Source organism: Lytechinus variegatus, chromosome 11 (assembly GCF_018143015.1).
Source record: "Lytechinus variegatus isolate NC3 chromosome 11, Lvar_3.0, whole genome shotgun sequence".
Lineage (NCBI taxonomy): Eukaryota > Metazoa > Echinodermata > Echinoidea > Temnopleuroida > Toxopneustidae > Lytechinus > Lytechinus variegatus.
The window spans coordinates 28,800,208-28,824,312 of record NC_054750.1 but is presented as its reverse complement, the minus strand read 5'-3'; the positions used below and the strand labels follow the sequence as shown (position 1 = coordinate 28,824,312).

The following is a 24,105-nucleotide window of genomic DNA, read 5'->3' as shown; positions in this document are numbered from 1 at the left end:
GGGATCAATCCATCAAACTTCAATTTGTATTTCCATTATAAGTATCTGTTTATTTTGATTTTGTCTGTCATTCTATTCATTTAGTTAATAATTTATTTTTAGAAAAAAAACTATCATAAACAACGCGACTGCAAAAGCATACGTTCGGATTTCACTCCTGACTGCCGCTCTCTCTGACATGAAGTGCCAGGAAGTGCCGAGGAACTCTGTGCTCTGATCAGTAACCTGTGTCGCACGCTGCATGCAACCAGCGACGTGTGTAGACTCTTCACTAGTCGCTTTTTGGCTACTTTTCCGGAAAATGCCTTCGCCAGGGTGTAAAACGGAAACGCGCCCCGGGATCCAATGGCTTGATATACATGAGGACCAATGACAACAAAGAAATCCCCGATTTTCTCCTCATTTTGATAGCAGATGATAACCTTCAGTCACAGTGAGTAATCACCGCCTCCCCACAGGCGGGATCGGGATTGGAATTGGATCGCGAGCTAGAAGCGCAGGCGGCCGCGCCGCCGCGCGCGCTTAACGCAGACGCGTACGAGACATATCGCGTATACGGTACTTGATCAGCGGCAGCGCAGCGATCATTGTAAACTGGTGAGAAATTCTTTTTATTTTCAATTACCACAAGGAAGAAAGCATGGATCAAAGCTACACATGCTGGAAATGATTTCAGGATGATTTTCCTAGTATTGCGAGTACATTTGATACATGTATAGATTCGGTCTAGGCCTATGTGACTAATCCTGGCCTTGCTTGATTTCAATTCTCTGAGTCTGATTGTCCCACATATTCGATTTCGCGTTAGGCCTGCGTTACCTAAAGTAAAGGCGACCGCACAGCTTACATGTACGATTGTGACTACGACTCAAGTTTGGAATGAAACGTAGTAGGCCTAGAATTTCATGCTAATATTGAGACTTGGAATATCATACTGTGTAATGTTCGAAATCATCGTACGAATTTCAAATTTTTGACTACATGCTATCAAGCAAATTTAATGTCTGACGACAACTAGTGAGTCATATATAGTCGTAACGACATCATACCTCGGCAGTCATACGATTGACCACTCACACAACATGCGAGGTTAGTAATACTAACCTCGCACAACGCATGTGATTTCATAGTGGACTTTGACGTTTTCATTCATCACACGAATGTGAGGGAATAAAACACGCCACCATGGCCACACTTTTCACTATTTCTCCACTATGACTCTTGGCATTCTTGCAATTTAACATTCGTATTTTAACTTCATTTTAAAAAGGAATTATTTATAAAACTGTTTTCATCGCTTACCTCCAAATATCAACCCTTCAATCCGTCCTTAGTTATCCTTGATACTGCGGCGGAAAGTACGCAAACAACAATCGAAAAGCAATTTTTCCTATCGAACATTCTCGATTCAAGTCGTCAGCGCATAATAGGAAATTGTACCAAAAATCAACAGGTTGCATCTCATGTATATATAGTTATTGGTAAAGTACGCCATCTTTTGACAAGATGATGATGAAAGTGGATTGAACGAGCAAGAAAATAATGCTGATCGCCTAGAATGCAGCTAGCTTGCAAAACCGTTAAACAAAGGTACCGTACCCAAACGGTAGGCACTTAAGAACCAAGTTTGAAAGGATACTCGTAAAATTACGTCACTCTCGCCGATGAATATTCATTAGATCGTGGTCGTGCGTGTTCAATACAAACTTTCTGCATGATTGCACTCAGTGTGTATTGAACACGCACGACCACGATCTAATGAATATTCATCGGCGAGAGTGACGTAATTTTACGAGTATCCTTTCAAACTTGGTTCTTGTGCCTACCGGCTTTGTGAATAATATCGCGCGCCCTCTTTAGGCAAAAATTGATATCCACGCTGATCCAGAGGCATTTATTAAAAAAAAACAGCAAAGAGAATTCAACAAACAATCCATATGGTTCGGTAAGTGTCATAGCAAAATGAGAATTCTTAGCTATGATGTAAAATCATAGTTATTTTAGTAAAAAGGGTGTAAAAGATTCGCGTGCACCAGGTGCATATGAATCCTTCACACACGAGACGATTTGAAACCATGGGTGACGATTGGCTAACCTCTTTTGACAAATGAGCTCTTCAAAAGAGTTTGTTTGCAAAAGGGGTTAGGTCCACTCCACGATTTGGCTACGATTTGAAACTAATTTGGCCTTTACTCCAAAATAAAAGCCTGCAATCTTTCAAAATGGTTATATTAGTATTCAATTAATTTTAACCTAAAAATAAAACGATATGTTCCATTCCGACGGCCGACCGGCCTTGCAAATTGTATTACCGAACGCTCGCATAGTCATAGATCTAGATCTTATCACAAATAGATTTACGCAAAGGATTATGGGGCCAAAAGGGAGCAATCGCGCCGCTATTGTCCGGAAGCGACCATACGAACGCGGCATTATCCTGGTTTCTAGCCTTGATCTCCATGTCTGATATTTTAAAAACTTTTTGACATATACTTCTTCAGATATGGAGCCTTGAATTGCCGCCCATGTATAAGAGACACATGTAAACAAATATGGATTTCCCTTGGAAATCAATAGTTAGAGGGTGAAATCCGTTTGTAGGGGTGAATTTTATTTATCTATGAACCTTTATGCCCCTAATGCGTACAAAGGGATAAAAATTATTTCACCTTAAATGGTAAAGTGACAAATTTCTTACCAGACAGGTCTTCTGTAGATTTTTTTATCCGTTTGTCAAGCAAATAAAATACAGCCTTGACTCTTGAACCGCTTCGTTATGACGTTCATACGATTAGCGATGCCGTTTTGAAGAACAATTTATAGATAAAAATGATTATTTCACAAATACTATAATTTAATAGGTGAATATGAATAATCATTAGTATTTAATATATTGATTATTTATAATCTTGTATTGAATTTGAGTATTTATGAAATAATAATTTTTATCTAAGAATTGTTCTCCAAAATGGCATACACAGACTTGCTGCAGAAATTTGTAGACTACATGTACATATGATTTTTCAATTTATTGTAAACTTGTGTTATTTCTCTTATTCACTTGGAAAGATTCTGGTGTAATCATCTTGTGGTATTGGAAACGGAACTGGAACAAGGAAAACCTCTTTGAAAAACTTTTGTTAAAAGCAACCAGCATGATATCTTCAAAATGGTTCTCTACGGGAAATGGATTGGTACCATCGTGGATCACAACGCTCTAAAATACATCTGCTTTAATCACATGATCACAACCTACATCCTCACCAGCACTGTCATGTTTCTCATGACCTTCCTAAACTTTTCATCACCACGCCTAGCAACAGTTGCCATGTCCGCCCTCATGTCTCTCTTCATTGTCACGCTGTCCATCAAGTTTGCTTACCAGATGACACATAGTTTTAAAACCCATTTTGAATTTCACGGATAGATTGGGTGACGGTTACTCTGACATATCATCTGGCTTGTAAATTTAAAAAGTCACCAGTTGTCTCGTCCAAGAAGGATACTGCAAGTCAATAGGGGAAGAACTTGACATTAATGTATTGAATAGATACTAGTATTTACAAGGTAAACGCGTTCCAAGTACCTTCACATCACTTAATTATGATCTCTGTGAACTGGCAAATGACAGAGACCGTCATTGACAACGTTGGAGTCAAGTGTATCTTCTTCAATTACGCCATCTCACCTTGCCTCATCTCCATATTTGTCCTTTTTCTAATGTCCGTCATCCGCTCCACTCACCGCCTCCCAGTGGGTGCTCTATTGTCTCTCCTAACACTTTTTCTTGTCAGCTTGGCTATAGAGTGCGCTCATCAGATTGTACTTTGGAGATTCTTGAGCCATGATTCTCAGTCATTGACACAAAGGCAGCACTTTGCTTATAGTTTTTTTGGAAGCCCTTTGACATAGTCTTCAATCAGTTTTGGACATGTTCCTTTGAGCTTCAGACTTGTGATCACTTGATCAATCTATGAATTATAGTTTCAGCCAAGAATATAAATGTACATGAGCTGGTGGCCAATCCGTCTTTAAACGTACCCTATTCCGTTGTGAGTGAATCAAGGTGCTTTCACTGAAGCTGTGATCTTTCTGTAGTGATCTGTTAGTGGTATCACACCTATCATTATATAGTAACTCAAAGAAAGTGGAGAACACGTAACATATTAGCGGTAGTGGTATACCAACTGGCAGGGAGAACTGTCATTTCACTCCAAGAGTACTCTTCAAGATGGGTGATTACTACAATGAAAACCAGCGGTCCAACTTTCTGGACTTTGAGAAGGTCAGGGATGAGACGAAGAGCGTGGTGATGGAGGGGACCAAGGAGTGTCCTGCCCATGCTATCATCCTGTGCGCCTGGAACAACATCCTTGGACCGCATCTTCAGCATATATGGCAGACTGAGGGTAAACCTGAAATGAGCCATGAGATGATTCACTATCTCACCACCCACACTCTCACATCCAGTGATCAACCTCAGGTTAGTAAGACCTGTTTGTGACATTTTTGTGTGTGTACCTGTTCTAAGGGATATGAATGATAATTACTGGTTGTTTTAGTACATGTACAAAAAAAAAGAATTGTGGGCTAAAGCCCGTATTCTGAAGTCAGGTTTAACTTGGACCATGGTCTAACTCTGTGCTAAAATTATTGATGATTCTACTTCTTGTACTTCTAGATACACCGTATGAATATGTTTTCTTTCAGTCTGCCATAGAAACTAAGACACTCCTCCTCAGAGACAAGGGATTGGTGATTTCAACATTCCTATTCAGTGGATGTGACCGCCAAGAGAAGACGGTATTTGCCCTTTCCCTCATTGTCCCGTACGGTCTCAAGTCCTGGTACCTGCCTCTGGAAGACTTCTGTGCTGCCCGTCTGACAGCAATGATCAGCAAACTCAGGGTGCTCCAGGACAAACAGAAGTTTGAGGTTAGATGTTTGAAGGTCAAGTCCACCCCAGGAAAATGCTGACTTGAATAAATATAAAAAAAAATTCATAATAAAATACAAAAGAAATAGTGAGTGGATGACGTCCTAGTCTCCTCATTTGCGTACCAGCCAGGATGTGCATATAACTGTTTTGTGAAATTAAGCAAAACTTTAAAACGTCATAACTTTCTTATTTTAAATCTGATTTTGATGAAATTTTCAGTATTATGCTTGTTGGATTTTTCTCTTTTTATTCAAATCAACTTTTTGTTGGTGGTGGACTTGTCCTTTAAGGGCGGTTTGATCTAATATGAAAAAGCATGTCCACATATCTGTTAAGAATATCTCCAAGGCTTGAATATAGAATTCAATGGAGCAAGGCCATATAAACAAAAGGGCTTGGAAGGAAGTGCTTGATTTAGGGGTATCCAAGGTTGTTAAAAAAAGGCATCAATAAATGAAATGTACATTTCAATGGGACACATGCATTGAATCATCTCAGGCACAAGGCCACCTGCAAGAATGTCGTTTTATTTTGGCGAAGTTGCGACGCCTGGATAGGCCGACGCTGTGTCAAAGTTACATAACACTTAATAGTAAATGCATGTCCGACCCATAATTGCCGAAAAATGTGATTTCTTGTACAACACAAACCTTCAAACATAATCTGATATGGTTTTTGCTTTGTAGGTTGATCCAATTCAGATTCTTGATGCTGAGATTCCCAGTCTTTACTGTGCCTTGGGTCTTCTCTTCATGGCCCCTATGCCTACACAAGTCAATGTAAGTTATCTTTAGATCCTAGTCTCTTTATGGCCCCCGTGCCTACCCAAATCAACGTAAATTATCTTTAGAGACCCAGTGTCATTGTCATCCCCATACCTACACAAGTCAATGTAAGTTATCTTAAGATACCTAGTGTCTTCATGGTCCCCATGCCTGCACAAGTCAATGTAAGTTATCTTAAATAATTAGTCTATTCATGGCCCCCATGCCTAGACTAGTCAATGTAAGTTATCTTTAGATACCTAGTGTCTTCATGGTCCCCATGCCAACACAAGTCTGTGTCAGTTACCTTTAGATACCTAATCTCTTTGTGGTCCCTGTTCCTGCACAAGCCAGTGAGAGTTATCTTAGATCCTAGTCTCTTTATGGTCCCCATGCCAACACAAGTCAATGTAAGTTATCTAGATTCATACACTCTAGTAAATTTGTAATTTTAAATCAAGCCCAAGGTGAAAAGTTGAGGGTGTCCAGACAATTTTGAAGCTACTGATCAACAATTATTTTTGTTGCGTTTTCTTAAGTTGGATCTTTGTCATTTGATAAATGACCATCATATCAGAGTCTGTGGCTCAAATTCACAAATGTGGTTTTGAAAACCAACAGTTAAATCCATGGTTTATGCAGATTCCATGTATAAATTACGTTTATTTTAGCGCTTATCGGGCGTGTGTATAAAAAATGTCAAATGTTGATGCACGCTTTTGTCACATTGCGCCAATTGACTTCTGTTCCCATGGTTAGATACGCTATCTTATTCATTAGTCCACTGTTTTAAACTTGAGTCCACTCTTGAAACAGTGGACTCAATAAAATATCGTATCTAACCATGGTAACAGTCGTCAATTTGGTACACTGTGACCAATGCGCGCATCAGCATTGGATATTTCTATACACGCACCCGATGTGCACTAATTCAAGCGTAATTTGTACAGGAAATCTGCATAAACCGTAGATTAAACCGTGGGTTTTCAAAACCACCTTTGTGAATTTGGGTCTATATGTTTGATCAACATACAAGACAGATGGTTTCCTTATGGAAGTAAAAATGAACAGTGAAAACATGCCATGAATAACTAAGGTTTTTTTTGTTAAGACTCAATACAATTTGTATCTTTTTCATTCTCTATTAGAATCATACACCATACACAATATATTGTACACTTAATACAACATGGCTGTTACCAAAGAACTCTGTACTCTTTGGAACATATGCCTTTAAGAACATGCATGGACGTTTCTGTTATCTATTGTTTTTAATGACTGTTTGAATAAATACAACATGCGTCTTTGACATAGAGCCAATCATATCAAGTATTTTGGCTACACTCCAGACTGGGCAGCGTCTTCCTTTTGTTGTTTTCCCCACTATAAACAAAACAATGAAAATGGTCAGTAGAATGTTTTGCTTACCCCTTTCCAGCCAAAATCGAATTTCCATTATTACAGGTCATTTTTGTCTCACCTGCATAGCCGAGTGAGATTATCGGCGCCGCTTTTCCGACGGCGGCGGTGGCGGGTATTTGTTGAATTACAATCATGACTTTGAAAGTATGTTGGTCTAGTTCATAAAACTTGGACATAAGAGTAATCAAGTATCACTGAGCATCCTGTATGCATTTTAGGTCACATGGCCAAGGTCAAAGGTCAATGAACTTTGGCCATAATGGGGGTATCTGTTGAATTACCATCATAACTTTGCAAGTTTATTGATCTGACTTTTGAAACTTGGACATAAGAGTAATCAAGTATCACTGAATATCCTGTCCAAGTCTCAGGTCACATGATCAAGGTCAAAGGTCATGTGAGGTCAATGAATTTTGGCCACATTGGGGGTATTTGTTGAATTGCCATCCTATCTCTGTAAGTGTATTGGTCTAGTTCATAAAACGTGGAAATAAGAGTAACCAAGTATCACTGAACATCTTGTGCGAGTTATAGTAGTTTTCAAAGTCAGCACTGCTGCTATGTTGAATCACGTGATGCAGGTGAGACGGCCAGAGTCATTCCACTTGTTAACAATAAAAAAAAAAATATATTTTTACAGGTAACTTTGCTGCAGTCAGATCTAGTGAGGCCACATAATTCCATATAACCCTATCTAGGCCGGGGTATTTTGGGAGTTCCTATGGCCGGGGGGGGGGCCTCCCAGGCCCCCCCTTAAGATCTCGGCCGTCGAATGCGCGATCGTGCCGAAAATTGGCACGCGTGTTGCCTGGGACATAATCTACAAGATTGTATAGTAATTTATTTCATGCGAATCGCTATTAAGTGATTATGCTAATTTATGCGTAATTAGTATGCGAAATCATACTTTTTCCTCTAACTCCCTAAATAGAGCTCCAAATGTACTAATTTTTGGTATAGAAACTCTTTGTGGTGTCCTTAGCAAGTGTACATGAAAAAATTGTGATATCAAATCATTTTCTTATGTATTATATTGTTTTTTGCAATTTCTTATGTATTTCTATGTTTTTTTTACCTTTTGTTTTTCATTGTTTTTTCAATGAAATTTGTTGGGGACTCTTCTGTGATCATAAAAAGCATAAAATGAATACATTTAGACTAGCAAAACTAAAAATAATCATACATTTATGAATTTTGGTTGAAAACACAATTTGCATTGACTTTGTACACAAAATCACGTTTTTGAGCAATTTTCGGTCTGACATGCACTTACATAATGTTGCGTAATTTCAGAACCACGTACCCGGGTGACGCAAAATTGGTCTCAAAAGTTGCGCAAGACTTGAAAGTAAAAAGTCAGCGAGCGGCGTGGTAAAAAAATTTCGCACGGCGAAAATATCGCGCGATTCGTTGAGGGGGGGCCTCCGAGGCCCCCCCCCGGCCTAGATAGGGTTAACTTGGAGAATTTTGAAATAGAATAATGTACATAAAACATGATTTGGATGATTTGGTCTAAAATTGCTTCAATTTGACATGTCATGTAGATAAAAATTGACTTCATATGGAATTTTGACTTTGGCAAATTTACCTCGAAGAATAATTGATTTAATCAAAATGTATTTTGTAATTTTGTTCTACAGCTAAATGATACAATTTTTGCAGCAGGCCAAGGAAAGCAGCTAGATGTACAGTTCACAAGAAAGTAAGCTATTACAAACAAGGTGCTTGATGCTGCTGCATAAGTGGTGGAAGAGTGGGTGTACGTCTATCTGTGTTTGGGGGAGGGCAGTTATCTCTTTTAGATGTTATATTGATAAGCAGTACATGCTTGAATATTTTAGATATGAAATCTCTTGTAATGCTAATTACTTTTTTTATCAGGAAGTAATGAAAAGTGTTGAGATGTAATAGCCTTACCAGCTGTTTAGATATATAAGACAAAGGGAGTATTTCATGAAAAGTTTTATCAGTGATTTTGATGTGACTAATTTGTTCTCAGCCAATCAGATGCAAGGATTTCAGTAGCTTATAACATCTGTGAGTAAAATTCACTTACAAAGCTTTTCAAAGAAATGCTCCCCAGGTAATAATTGATAATACTTTCACGGTTCCGTTTCAGATGGACTTTTTTTCTTACAGTAACAAATGTACAGTGATTTTAGTTGCTTTAAACTGTCATTTATCACAAGTTTTATGAAGCAGGCCCCAGTTTGAAGTGGATTCTACTCTGAGATATTTATTTCTCTACTTTATGTGATATTTCTTTTATTCATTATTATTATTAATATTATTGTTATTATTTACTTAAGATCATGAGCATCCTGCCAAAAGAGCCTTCCTTTTAATGTCATTAGTTATCATTTTGCTCATTGTTGATTTCATTACCATGGTTATCATCAACATCGTCATTGTCGCCCATATCATCATCAAAATGATCATGATCTTGATCATCATCATCATTACAATCACCCTAATCATCTTTGTTTTCGTCATCATCATTATCATTACCATCGATCACCTTAAACACCATCATCACCCTTAACTTTTCTTTCATTTTCATCCTCCCCTTCATCATCAACATCCTCAACATATTTATCATCATCATCATTATCATCATCATCATCGTCATCCTCATCATCATCATCATCATCATCATCATTACCATTGATGGACCTAATCACCATCACCCTTATTCTCTTTTATTTTCATTTTCCTCCTCCTCCTCTTCCTCATCATCATTAGCATTGATGGACCTAATCACCGTCACCCTTATTCTCTTTTATTTTCATTTTCCTCCTCCTTAGCATCATCATTACCATTGATGGACCTAATCACCATCACCCTTATTCTCTTTTATTTTCATTTTCCTCCTCATCATCATCATCATTACCATTGATGGACCTAATCACCATCACCCTTATTCTCTTTTATTTTCATTTTCCTCATCATCATCATTACCATTGATGGACCTAATCACCGTCACCCTTATCCTCTTTCATTTATATTCCATCCTCCTCCTTCTCATCATCATCATTATTGCTCCTTTGTATTTTCAGGGCCATAGCATCACACCTTCAGACCTGTGGATGTTCAGTAGTCATAGGGAACAGTAAAGAAGAAGTCAACATGGTATGTTATTCTGAAGAGAATTCACAACCAAATAATAAAAAACAGTAGGGTGCCCCATGTACTCAAACTAATTTACATAAAATTTCAGGATTTTTGATGATGGAGAGTGCATACTTAGGTCTTTTCATAAGTCTTTTCTCCATGATGACTTCGATTTTGAAAGCCTGTAACTAGCTTTGGTGAAGGGTCAGTAATTTCAACTATACTCAGATATTACATTATTGCAAACGAGTAGTAGTCATTGAATGAATTTTCCTTTTAGAATTTAGTATGACATTTTTTTTGGCCCTTTTGTATGAAATGTAAATCTAGCACCCTCCCTCAGTAATGTTTTCATGTTTCTTTAAATATTTTGAGCGCTTATTTGTTATTTTGTTATTGGATATTAGAAAGCTGCTGACATAGATTAGATTTTCTGCCCACCCCATGCTTTAGAAGGTGTTTTTTAATGAACAAAACAAAATTGTAGAGATATGATATTTTGATTGGACACCCAGTCAAATGAAATTATGTAAAATTGGTATATTTATGCAATAAAATACATTTTAATTCGTATCCTTCACTCCGCAATAGTTTAGGCACATGCATTATTAATCTAGTAATGGAATTGAATAGTAACATGCACTTTTTGGAATTTGAATTTTGTCAGCAACTTTCAGGTTCTTTTGTTGATTAAAACTCCGGTCAACACCACAAATTTGACATTTTTTTAACCCTACCTGCAACTTATGTTTGAATATTTTCTTTTATTGTGATGTAAAATAATGGCTTTAAGATTATCCAACAGAATTTTTTTTTCAAAACAATGGTTTTCTGTTAAACTGAAATTCGGTAAAAAAAAAATTTGTACATGTTGTCCCACATACATGTATGCAGAGCTGCCAACTATTAAGAAAAATGTCATAATTACGATTTTCATGTCAAATTATGCCATTATGCTTTTGACCTTAATTAATACACTTTTGGGGCAAATGAATATGTTAAAATTTGATACTATACAGTGCGTCCCAGAATAAACGAAACCGAGATTGATCGATGATTTATCATAACTTATTCTTCATCAAATTTCATAAATGATCCATCATTTTAAAGCTTAGGGTCTCCTCTTTCATGTGAGGAAATCAATATGACCCGTACGTCAGGCATGAGTAAGTGAAAACAATTTGAAGAAAGGAAACCAACAAGTCGTTTGGCGAGCAGTATCTGAAATTTTCTTTAAAATTTACATATTCAGAAAGTTCATTTCCTGCCCTTTAATATGACACCACAACCAATAAAGATGCCTCAGAAATAAGAAAGTTATGTTCATTTTAACAAGTGCTTGCAGTTGCAATTCAATTATTTCATTCAACAAACTCGTTTGATAGTCATTTTCAGCTAGTTTGATTAACATCGACCAACCAGTTCCTTTCATTACCGATCGTCCATAATAAATTCTTTTTTACCTCTGTCTAGTGCGAGGAAAGGCAACAGTCAAACAAATTCATCGAATGAAATTATTGAAATGCAAGCACTATTTCAAACGAAAATAACTTTATTTCTGAAGCATTTTTATTGGTTGTGGTGTCATATGAAAGGGCAGGAAATTAACTTATCGAATAAATTTTAAAGAGAATGTCAAGATATCGCTCGCCAAATGACTTTTTGGTTTCCTCTCTTCAAATTGTTTTTACGTATTCATGCGTGACGTATGAGTTATATTGATTTCTTCAAATGAATGAGGAGACCCTAAGCTTTAAAATGATGGGTCATTTATGAAATTTGATTAAGAATAAGTTATGATAAATCATCGATCGATCTCGGTTTTGTTTATTCTGGGACACACTGTAGGGTAATACATTGGGCAGTGGCGAACTCATCTGAATGTGGCCAATGCTGCTAGTAATTCACATGATCATGTGTCTTTATTTACACCGCTCTGAATGTCATCATCACATGCTAATACATGTAAATACTGGATTGCGACTTTTTACTTTTAAGATTGGAATCTCTGTATTTTTTTTTCATTTGGGTTCTATACGAGATGCATAAGATGCATTTTTTTAAGGCTGATTATGACCCCCCCCATTTGGAATTATTTTAGTGTGGAGCGTTGTGGCCTAGTGGAATAGTCTTCTTACTTTGAAACAGAGGGTTGTGGGTTCGAACCCCTGCCATGGCGTACTTTCCTTCGGCAAGATATTTATCCACATTGTGCTGCACTCAACCCAGGTGAGGTGAATGGGTACCCGGTAGGAAGAAATTCCTTGAATAATTTGAGCGCCTAAGCAGCCCAGCTAAAGCTAGGGTAATAATAATAGCAGGGCCCGCTGGGAGAACAGTTTTCAGAGCTGAAGCGGCTTCCCTGGGTAAATATACCTATATTTATATTTTTATTCATATATTAATTTCCATGTGAGTTTTAATCAAAAGTTTTAGTCCATATTTGAAAAAGAGCCAATGTTGGATTTTGGAAAATGTCCGCTTTGCTTGGAATCACCCTTAACCTTGAGTTTTTGATGTCATCCTGACACAGATGCTGAGTACATTAAGTATGTTCCTTACCCCCGATGAGAGGAAATGTTCAGTGTATCTGAAAGATGAGAAGCAGATTGAATACCAGAGAGATCTACTCCTACAAGGATTCATCAAGGTAAGATCAATCTGGGTTCCATAACCCAAAGGTTAGAGATTGAAGGAGAATGAAACCTTTGGAACAAGATAGCCTGTGTGGAAACAGAAAAATCAAAGAAACAGATCAACGAAAGTCTGAGAAAATCAGACAAATAATGAGAAAGTTACGGGCATTTGAATATTGCGATCACTAATGCTATGGAGATCCTCACATTGTCAATGTGACAAAGATGTGTGATGTCGCTTGTGAACAACTGTCCCCATTACTTTAGTTTATATTTCACCTAAATTGCCTCTTTTATCACATCTATCAGTAGATCATGTGTTCTTTCTGTAGAGGGCATGTACATTGTAATGCAGATTTTTAAAGAATACAACATGGATAAAGAGTTTGTATCACCATAAGAAAAAGCAAAAAGAGACATTTTGGTGGTATTTTATATTCTATCAAAGGGAAAGTTGTTCACATGTGACATCACACATCCTTGTCACATTGCCAGTAGGAGGATCTCCATAGCACTAGTGACTGCATTATTCAAATGCTCATAACTTTCTCATTATTTGTCCGATATTTTTCAAGCTTTCTTTGTTCTTATTCTTTGATTTTTCTGTTCGACACAAGCCTACTTGTTCCAAAGGTTTCATTCCCCTTTAATCGCAAGCTTGAGTTTCTCAATGACTTGTTCATTGTAGCCTATGCAATCAATCGTAGAAAAGATGTTCTATGATGATTGCTAAGCATTGTGTTACGGGCCTCTGATATATTATCATATTTAGTATTTATCATTATTTGTGTACTTCATTTTTTCAAAAGGTCCCAAAGTGCTTACGACAAGAAGAAGATATATAATGTGAAATCTTGGATTCCTTAAAATCTCGGTTAGGAAAAAAAAATGGTTAAAATGCCTTTTTAAATGAATAGACTGATGGATAACAGTTGAGAGTCAGAGGTAGTCTATTCCAATATTTGGAAGCAGTTATGGTTCAAGTCTCATTTCCAGACAGCTAGTATCTGTGCGTTATTTTGTACATGAGATGGAGTGGGCAGGGTGCTACATGAGCACTTGCCCTATTGCCCGGGGCAAGTAAAAGTTAAGAGTCAGGCAACTTTTTTGAAGTAAAGACCAAAACTACTTGCCCGAATTGAGCAAGCAAAATTCTCACAGTAGAATTACCAATATAAGGGTCAGTGATATGATATTGACCCTAACTTTGGTCATGGCAGGCAAGATAAAATCACTTTTGAAAAAGAAATGCTATAACAAGGTACACTGTAGATCAGTTCATGTCAAAAGAGAGAAAAGGTCAGTGGTGTATGAAATCGCAAAACTTTCTTCAAGGATTTTTGGGGGCAAGTGAAATAGATTGTTGGGCAATTATATTCCAAGTATTTAAAAATTTACTTGCCCGACTGGGCAAGTGCTTCTATAAAGTTATGTAGCACCCTGAGATGGGTTACCGGAGGCTTGTACATTCCTGCTAGGGGTGTAAAGGTTCAAAGTGGCAATCATCTAAAAATTGAGGCATCTGTTTATGAAGGGCTTTGAAAACAGATTTGAACTTGAAAACTATTTTGAGTCGAGGAGTGGTTTTGGGGAGTGAAATATTAGGTAAGCTGTCCAACTTTAAAGATGTTGAATATGATTTAATTGAGTAACAGAGGATGGTAGAGAGAAGGTCATTACAATCTAAATTGGACAGAACTAGAGACAAAAAAAATGTAATTTTTTAGCTGATCTAATGAGATAAATCTTTTCCTTTGAGATCAGGATATTGAAAACATGGGTAACTTTTTTTTCTAAAAATCAATCCTGACCAAATGTATAAGCCAGTTCTAAGTTCCTTTCTGCGCATGATCAAAAGATTCTACGCATGATCAGAAGAAGGTCATTTGTACTAAAGTGTCATGTTGCTTTAAAATCTAATGAGATAAGCACCAACTTTGATGTCTTGATTATTCATATATTCTTTTGAATTGTCGTTTTCATTTACATCCACAAAAAACAACAATGCTTCCACAACGACTGGTATTTCACAGTTTGTCAAGTACATTGTGCAACATGCTAAAGATATGCATTCAAAGTAGGAATGCAACAAATACCTCCATTAAGTGTTCATTGGTGTGCTATTCTAGTCACCTGGTCTATTCAATTTCTTCATCCTGCTATGTAAGGCAAGCTTATGTAATATCTTGCTTTGAAATCTGCCTATCTTGATGAAAGAAATGAAAGGTCATTTGACCAAAATTGCCCATCAAGTAACTACGAACTGGTCTATTCCATGATATTCCTATTCTCAATTTTTATGTTAATGGGCGTTTTATTCAGAAAACCATTACCATAGTTTTCTTCATTGTTGCTAGATTTGATGTTGTGGGAGAGCCGTGGTGTAGTGGTTCTGACTCTTGTCTTGTAAATAGAGGGTCATGTGATATAATCCCACCACGGTCTAGCATCCTTTAGCAAGGCGTTAATCTACACTTTGCCACTGTCCACCCAGGTGCTAAATGGGTACCTGGTAGGATGCAAAAGATATGGTATGTTGGTTTTGCTAGTGCCATAAAAAGGCTGCGATGAATGCAAGGAATGCTCCCCAGGGAGTGGATATTGTGCACTTTTCATGTGGGATTGAAATAATTTCAATGACTTGGGTGATAATGTGCCGTAACATGCTTTGAGCCATTTTTGGAAAAGCTCTTTATGAAAAATTGGCTATTACTAGTGTTATTATATTTATGTCATTTATTAATCATCTCACTGTCAGGACTGCCCTTCTATTTGGTTCTTGAATCTAATTATTTGGTCAAGACCCCCTCAGGTTGGAAAAAAAAATAACATGATTATGATTGACATGCATGTATCTTCCTCCCTATTCTTGATCAGGAAAACCCCCCCTAATTTAATAGTGGGTTTCATAATACACCATGTATCTTTCGCGGGCACTTGTTGGTCCTGGAAAAGATCACCCAAACTCGATGTTTTGACAAGTGTGTTCTTACAATCATGAAAGTTCATCTGTGTTGGTTGAAAATATTAAAATGTAATAGTGTGCTCTCAACAAAGAGCAAAAGATTAAATGTGTGTTCTTGTCTTAAGGAGAATGCACATAGGAGAACACACTTGTGGAGCATTGTGGCCCAGTGGATTAGTTTCCAGACTTTGAAACGGAGGGTCGTGGGTTCAAATCCCAGCCATGTCGTAGTTTCCTGCAGTAAGAAATTTATCCACATTGTGCTGCACTCAACCCAGGTGAGGTGAATGGGTATCTCACCTGGCAGGAATTTATTCCTTGAAATGCGAAGCACATAAAAGCTGCCTGAGCTACAGCCAGGGTACCATCTGGATTCACCCAGTGGTTGCACCCGACCGTCTCAGAATTCGTTGTAATTTGGTATACATAAAATTCACCATGGCCAAACCACAAAACAAAAAAAATTAATCCAATCGGTTCGTCGGTTCTTGCGCTACGGCCCGCCCTTTTCTCCTTGTTTTGACAAAAATGGGCGTGACCTTCAACTTTCAATGGCCACTGCGTCGTTACATGTTGACCAATTTTCATGAAACTGGTACCATTTGATAGGAAATTCAGAGAGGAATCCAAAACATGCATCGAATAATGTATTGGAGCAATTTATGAGGTCATGACCTTTGACCTTAACTTTGACCTTGAGTTTGACCCCCGGACAAATAATTTTTTAACTTGATTTTCGTGTATGTTAATTATTGGTATGATATTGACAAAATATGTTAAAATCAATGATGATATTTTATTTCTTCACCTTTAAAAACTCTTCCAAAGATACCATGAAATTTCACTCTAGTCCCACACACTGATATTCATGTTAATAAAGTGTTTACCAGTTACATGATTTCTTCCAATCTTAAGTTACAGTATGCAAGCACATGAAAAGAAATTAAGCTTAATCAGTTCACAAATAAAAGATTAAACCTTTATGCTCATGAATAGGTATCTGTTTAGGCATTTTGATGTTCGGCAATATATATCATATATATTCATGGTAGTAAAGTCTTCACTTTTATCATCAAAATATATACATGTGTATATATATGTATATGATATATATTGCTGAATCATAAAATGCCTAAACAGATACCTATTCATGAGCATAAAGGTTTAATCTTTTATTTGTAAACTGATTAAGCTTAATTTCTTTTCATGTGTTTGCATGCTGTAACTGAAGATTGGAAGAAATCATGTTACTGGTAAACACTTTACTAACATGAATATCAGTGTGTGGGACTAGAGTGAAATTTCATGGTATCTTTGGAAGAGTTTTTAAAGGTGAAGAAATAAAATATCATCATTGATTTTAACATATTTTGTCAATATCATACCAATAATTAACATACATGAAAATCAAGTTAAAAAATTATTTGTCCGGGGGTCAAACTCAAGGTCAAAGTTAAGGTCAAAGGTCAGGACCTCATAAATTGCTCCAATACATTATTCAATGCATGTTTTGGATTCCTCTCCGAATTTCCTATCAAATGGTACCAGTTTCATGAAAATTGGTCAACACGTAACAACGCAGTGGCCATTGAAAGTTGAAGGTCACGCCCATTTTTGTCAAAACAAGGAGAAAAGGGCGGGCCGTAGCGCGAGAACCGACGGACCGATTGGACTAATTTTTTTTGTTTTGTGCTTGGGTCATGGTGAATTTTATGTATACCAAATTACAACGAATTCTGAGACGGTCGGGTGCAAAATTGCACATTCATTGGGTGAATTGGCATGGAATGACCCGGTAATAATATCCTAGTCCTTTGGAAGCGCATAAAGATGTTATTCATGATACATGCTATACAAGAACTGACTATTATTATCATTGTTGAAATGTCAAGTTTGGGAGGTCCTTTTCAGGACCAACAATTGCCAGCAAAAGATACATGGTGTACCGGGAAACCTACTACACTCTTCTTTGCCATGGAAACCTTCAGAAGTTTCTTTGAATAATCAATCAACAAAAGTTGATGAAATTAATATTAAGTGTAAAAGAAGATGGATTGTGCAATAACATTCTTTTTTTTTCTTTCTCACATTGTTTATATATATATATATATATAGGATAAAATCAATCTCTCAGACTATGGACGTGATATTATGGCAAGCCGCTATCCAACAACTCTTGTTGACATGAGTGCTTTGGAAGTCAAGCAAACGCTACCATACAATGAACATGACTATTGGTGAGAACGGGAATCCCCTTCTTTGATTGTTGTTGTTTTAGCTTATACGGTGGCAACGGTGCGTATCATTCAGTTGTGAATATTTGCGTCAAAATTGGTTTATATATCCACTTAGTCTACTTTCAGAAGATCTCAGAATGTGCAAGGAATATGAAAAAGAAAATGAAAATCCATAATTTATTGTTCGAAATAGACATGAAATGAAATACTCCGAAAATTTGCTTTGCCCAATTGATCGAGGGCCCGGCAGCCACCGTGCAGCGCCAGATCGATGAGGCTCTATCCCTTTAATTGTTCAACGCCAAACAGGGTAGCAGCAACTCCCATCTTTTAATGTCTTTTGGTCTGACGTGGCCGGGTTTGAACCCCCGACCTCCTGGTTGTGAGACGGACGCTCTACCAACTGAGCCTACACACCGGTATATAATATATAATCTGAATGCGTAATTATAAATGCTAAATATTTTTGTATGTTGAATTCTGCAAATCGCCACTGTCATACAATTTCGCCTGTTATTGATTTGTGAAAAGAAAACCCCCATCACCCACAGTAAATCCTGTAATTTTGTACCAGTGTCCTGGATAAAGCAAATAAGTTAACGAAAAGTAATCTATTAAAAAAATTTGGTGTGTTCTTTGTCTCCAGGAGACATGAAGCCCTGATTTGGGAGCTACAATCACTATGGTTGGACAGCCAAGAAACATTGCCAGTGTAAGTATGTTCTTCCTCAAATATTAAATATGGAACACTTTGTGCTAACACTGTAGTCAGGGGGGGGGGCAATTGCACATTATATCCCCCCTCAAGTTTTTTGGTAAATTTGATAAATTTTATGAATATAAAACATAAGCTCACACCGCAGTGCTTGGTGATATATATTTTTTCTTATATGCCTTTTACAACCTGTGAGACTAAATCTGTGCTGCATGTGTACATGATTGTGATGTTATGTAACATTTTGTGAGTGGAATTTGGACCAAAATGATGAAAAGAAATTTAGCAATTCAACCCTGTAGATTGCATTGTTCTTCTCATGCAAATTTTCATTGCAATGATGCCGATGGATAAACGACTTAAAAGTCACCCCCCCCCCCCCCCCCCCGATGGTCCGGACTGTTAGGGTAAAGTGTGACTTAAAGTCACATATGGGATACAATGCCTGACCTCATTGTCAGATTATGCACAGAAGATATGCATTGTTGCATATTTGAGTGCTGTGAAGTCTAAGTCTCTATGATTGTCAAGGAGTCCCTTGAAATTGACTGCTTTTGAGCGAAAAGATTTCCAACATCTCTGATTCATACGTTGATTGCCTCCATTTTAATTGTGTGTAATCGAGAACGATCTCCCTTTTTCCTCAGTACATTCTCCCTGACAGGTGAATATTAAAGTTCTCAGCTCTGATATTACTCAATGATATTATGAATTCAATATCATGTGCAAGATGATTGATGGTAAAGCTTGAAGTCCTACTTCTCTCTGTGAAATTTTCCAAATGCCACCATGTTTTTTTTTGGGGGGGGCATGGGCTTTGATATTACAGAACAAGCTTTGGAGTAATTTCCCTTTTCCTCAGTAAATTCTCCCTGAAAGGTGAATATTAAAGTTCTCAGCTCTGATATTCCTCAATGATATTATGAATTCAATATCATGTGTGGCAAAGCATGAAGTCATACTTCTCTCTTTGTGAAATTTCCCAAATTCCACCATTTTTTTTTTATTTCGGGGGGACTCAAACATGTCAGAATAAGCTTTGGAGTAATTTGATGTACTTCTCAGGATTATGCCATTATGCCAAAGTCTATGTTTCATGCACTGTGAGTGATGGGTTTTTTTTTTTTTTTAATTAATTAATTTTTTTATATTTCTATTATAGGTTAAAGTTTTCAAGCCTTGAACCAGAAACTCTGATTACAAGTTTCTTAAAAGAGGTGAGTACACTGGCCTTAAGGCCACCGCACACCTTACAACTTTTTGCGATTCGATTTTGGAACTATATCGCATTTTGCTCATTTTCTGAAAATGTGAATGTAACATATGATTCTATTTGAGGTTAAATTCAATTGAAAGAATACTAATATAACCATTTTAAAAGATTGCAAGCTTTAGTTTGGAGTAAAGGCCAAGGCTGACGGAAGACGGACAGTCTACCCTGAAACGTCGAGCAACCTTCACTTCATCCTGCTACTACTCAAACCATCGCTTCTCAAGCTGTATTCAGCTCATCTCATCCGGTTTACAGTCCTTATCAGGAAATTTACTCATTTTCAAGAAAAGAATACTTCTAATTCCTCTTTTCAGCCTTTCTCACCTTTCCATTTCAATTTTTCTGCCTCGAACCTTGAAGAACCTTGAAGAAATACTCTCCCAAAAAGCGTACACGCTGTCCTGGAGAGGGTTGTGCTGTGTCAGGTGCTGCCAGTCCTTCAGGTGATGTGGTGATCCGGTGGTGGTATTCTTGGTGCACTATATACAGTGTGCTAGGTGCAGTGTGCAGGTGGTGCATGTGTGTCCCTCTTACAGCATCCTAAGGGGAGGGGGAGGCAACATTTGCTGAATGATAGGCAATGTTGCTCCCCAGAAGCCAGCTATAGACATGGTGAACCGTAAACCTTCTCCATGTTATAAACTCCACCATGCAAACTACATTGTACAAAGATCTATTATGACTATTGTCTTTGCTTTGAAGATTGAGTGCTTCAATGAATATTAATCTGGGCCCCGTCTTACAAAGAGTTAAGATCCAATCAATCTGGACGGCCAGCAACGTCAACATGTATTATGCATGTTTGTTCAAAATATTTTCTAGCTGTGATGTACACTCACGCATTTAATGTTTTCTTGTTAATTCACTGCGCTTCTCTTTGCATACAGAGGACATTGTACAAATTTTTCGGAGAAAAAATTATGACACTGATGGATTTCCATAGAGTTACGATTGATCAGATCAATATCAACTCTTTGTAAGACAGAGCCCTCATAACTTGGTGTTTTGTCTTTTTGTCCCAGATATTCTTACTATACCCACAGTGTGGGATCAGAGAAGCTTACATAGATCAGTTCCAAAGGATACTGGATAGGAGGGCCATTGCCTTGATCAAATATGTGGAATGTGAAACGTAAGTCAACCCTTCTTTTCAATGGGTGGTATAAAAGTGCACAATTTCCACTCCCTGGGAGCATCCCTTGAATTCATCGCAGCCTTCTTTGGCGCTGGCAAAATCAAACATACAATATCATTCTACTTGTTACCCATTTAGCATCTGGGTCGAGAGTGGCAAAGTGTGGATTAACGCCTTGCCAAAGGACAAGAAAGCGTAGTGGGATACGAACACACGACCCTCTTTTTACAAGGTGCAAGTCAGAACCACTATACCACGGCTCTTCCACACATATGGAATGCTGGTTTCATAATATTTCTTCCAAATTCATGGCAATTATAATGTACCAGATATTTGTGGAGTAGCTGTGGTGTAGTGGTTCTGACACGAACAGAGGGTCGTGTATTCGAATCCCACTGCGGTCTGGCGTCCTTTGGCAAAGCGTTAATCCACACTTTGCCACTCTCGACCCAGGTGCTAAATGGGTACCCGGACGGATGTGAAAGTCATTGTAGCTTGTCCAGTACTGTGTGCGCCTCACAGGCAACTGACTGGAATACTCCCCATATATATGCAAATAATTTTTTCACAAATAAATTGGCATATTTCGTTCATAATAAATGAAAAAATAATAAAATAATAGAATTTTTTTGTACTGGCTTGTAGTTTACATGGAAAAGAATTTCGTGCCAAATTTTGGCGTGAACGGCGGCCGTGATCAGAAGGGGGAGCCATCATGCCCCCGTCCTCAAAACATCTAAAATAGCCCAGTCCTTTTGGGGTTAAAGGCTGGGACATTTAAAGAGATGCTCCGCGCTTAGAATATTTATATCTTAATGAATAGTGTATGATTCACAGAGCAAAATGCTGAAGATGTTATTGAAATCGGATAACAAATGACAAAGTTATTGAAATTAAAAGTTAAACAATATTTTGTAAAAACAGTTTTATGCTCTTTGTTGTGAATATTCATTACTTAGGCCGATGATGTCAGATCCCCACATTCCTTTTATAAATGTTTCATTTTTTCATACATTAATGAATGATGTGTCTCCATTATGATGAAATAAGTTGCAGAAATAAATAACCAATGCATTTAATCACTTGTCAATTCAGTTGTTTTAGTTCTTGCTAGAAAAATTTTGAATAATCTGAATTTGACCCAAAATAGTTCCAGATCGTGATTTTGTTTACAGAGTCAATGTAAATTGATTTTTCTCATCTTGTTCATAAAGATATGGTCATTTTTACTTTCATCAGCTGAAATTAATTGATTTTAGTATAATTATACCTCAAAAAGGCTTTGCCATATATTTAGCAAAAAAAAGAAGAAAAAAAACACATCAGAAAACAGAGAAATACATTAAAAAAATCATTAAACAATAAAATACATTAGAAATTTATTTTTCAAACCAGGATTTAAAAAAAGTAATTGTTAGCAATAGTTTAAAGAATATATACACATAGATTAACCATTCTAGGAATGTTTTTAAGTGAATTATAAAAGTATACATGTAATACACAAATTAGCATAATTATATCATGTAAAAAAAATCTAATTAATTTGGAAAATTAACTGTACGGCCATGTAGATCACATTCCACTTTATTATCATGCCAATTTTCACAGCGTTCGTGAGATCAGCAGCCGAGATCTCAAGGGGGAGTTGATTCAACCCTCCCCCCGGTTTTCTAACACCCAAAAAAGCCTGTCGTGGTTAGGGTTAAGTCAAAACTTTTTCAGGATAAGCAATTACTCTTATTCATTGTTTCTCTCTTCATTGTTTTTCTCTCTTCATTGTTTTTCTCTCTTCATTGTTTTTCTCTCTTCATTGTTTTGTTCTCCCAGAGATCGAGGTACCCATCCCAGCAAGGTCACACTCAGGAAGCTAAAACATGACCTCGACCTCAACCCAGAAGGCAATTTCCGTATCGTCCTCTCACGAGCGGAAAAGCTCCGTCCAGGAATGAGCGCCCTCATATGTGGGCATCCGGGCGCAATCACGAAGGATGGCGACTCCTTACAGATTGACTAAGGTCTCAGAGCATCTGGCCACGATTACAGAGGATGATGGTTCCTTAAGATTGACTAAAGTCGCATAGCATCCGGGTGCAATGTCAATGGATGGTAACTCCTTACAGATGGACTATAAAGGTCTCCTAGAATCCGGCTGTGATCACAAAGGATGGCAACTCCTTACAAATCGACTAAGGTGTCCTAGCATCTGGCTGTGATCACAAAGAATGGCAACTCCATATACCATGGTCACATTTGTTCTACGGCGGCCGTACGGCGAGTCAAAAACAGCCTTTTTAACATTTTTGTGCCAGCTAAATATAGGTGGTTTGAATAAAAATGAAAAAACGGCTGTTTTCGACTCGCCGTACGGCCGCCGTAGAGCAAATGTGACCATGGTATTACAGATCGACTAAGGTCTCATGGCTGCTTGAATGTTTGGTATGTGTGTTCTTAAAAGAAGTATTGTACAACTTTGTACAACTCTGTGGAATTCATCTGACCAGCAACTCAGGCATGTTCAGAATTAATCGTAAGCAGAAGGTGACATACGCAATCTCTGTTAATCACTTGGATTGGATTCACAGTTGCTATCATAGGGTTTTCTTTCATGAAGCTGTTTGTAAGGAATGCATGACCTTTACACAACAGGTGGCTGTTTCTCTCGATGCGAATTCTGATTCCCAATCGTGGGGAATTTCATCGGCTAAATTCAGTATGTGATCTTTGGAGGCCAATTTTCATTGTTAACAAACATCTGCATGAAAATTTCATGTTTTATGAAAATTGGTTATGGTTTTACAAAAACACTTCGATTCTTTGGAATAGAAAATTTAGGGAATTTCATCGAGCACAAGAAAGTGTCGCTGGTCATGCATGAAGTCTGCATTAAAGGACAAGTCCACCCCAACAA

General features: G+C 37.5%; 1 protein-coding gene across 1 annotated transcript; it reads left to right on the top strand.

The window, feature by feature from the left end:
- The first annotated feature begins 535 nt into the window (after positions 1-535).
- LOC121424545 (guanine nucleotide exchange C9orf72-like) lies at positions 536-23,501 on the top strand. The gene is made up of 12 exons (XM_041620268.1): positions 536-597; positions 3,070-4,483; positions 4,711-4,935; positions 5,626-5,718; positions 8,766-8,827; positions 10,182-10,254; positions 12,770-12,886; positions 17,953-18,074; positions 18,721-18,786; positions 19,952-20,006; positions 21,085-21,194; positions 23,025-23,501. The coding sequence occupies exons 2-12, from the start codon at positions 4,232-4,234 to the stop codon at positions 23,209-23,211; spliced, it is 1,362 nt and encodes a 453-aa protein (XP_041476202.1). The 5' UTR covers positions 536-597; positions 3,070-4,231; the 3' UTR covers positions 23,212-23,501.
- Positions 23,502-24,105: the final 604 nt, after the last annotated feature.

What these genes read in the sequence shown, in the direction of transcription:
- LOC121424545 (XM_041620268.1), top strand. Translation starts at nt 4,232, where the DNA reads ATGGGTGATTACTACAATGAAAACCAGCGGTCCAACTTTCTGGACTTT. An exon ending in GTAAAGAAGAAGTCAACATG is followed by an intron (nt 10,255 to 12,769) that starts GTATGTTATTCT and finishes ATCCTGACACAG; the next exon opens with ATGCTGAGTACATTAAGTAT. An exon ending in TTACAAGTTTCTTAAAAGAG is followed by an intron (nt 20,007 to 21,084) that starts GTGAGTACACTG and finishes TTTTTGTCCCAG; the next exon opens with ATATTCTTACTATACCCACA.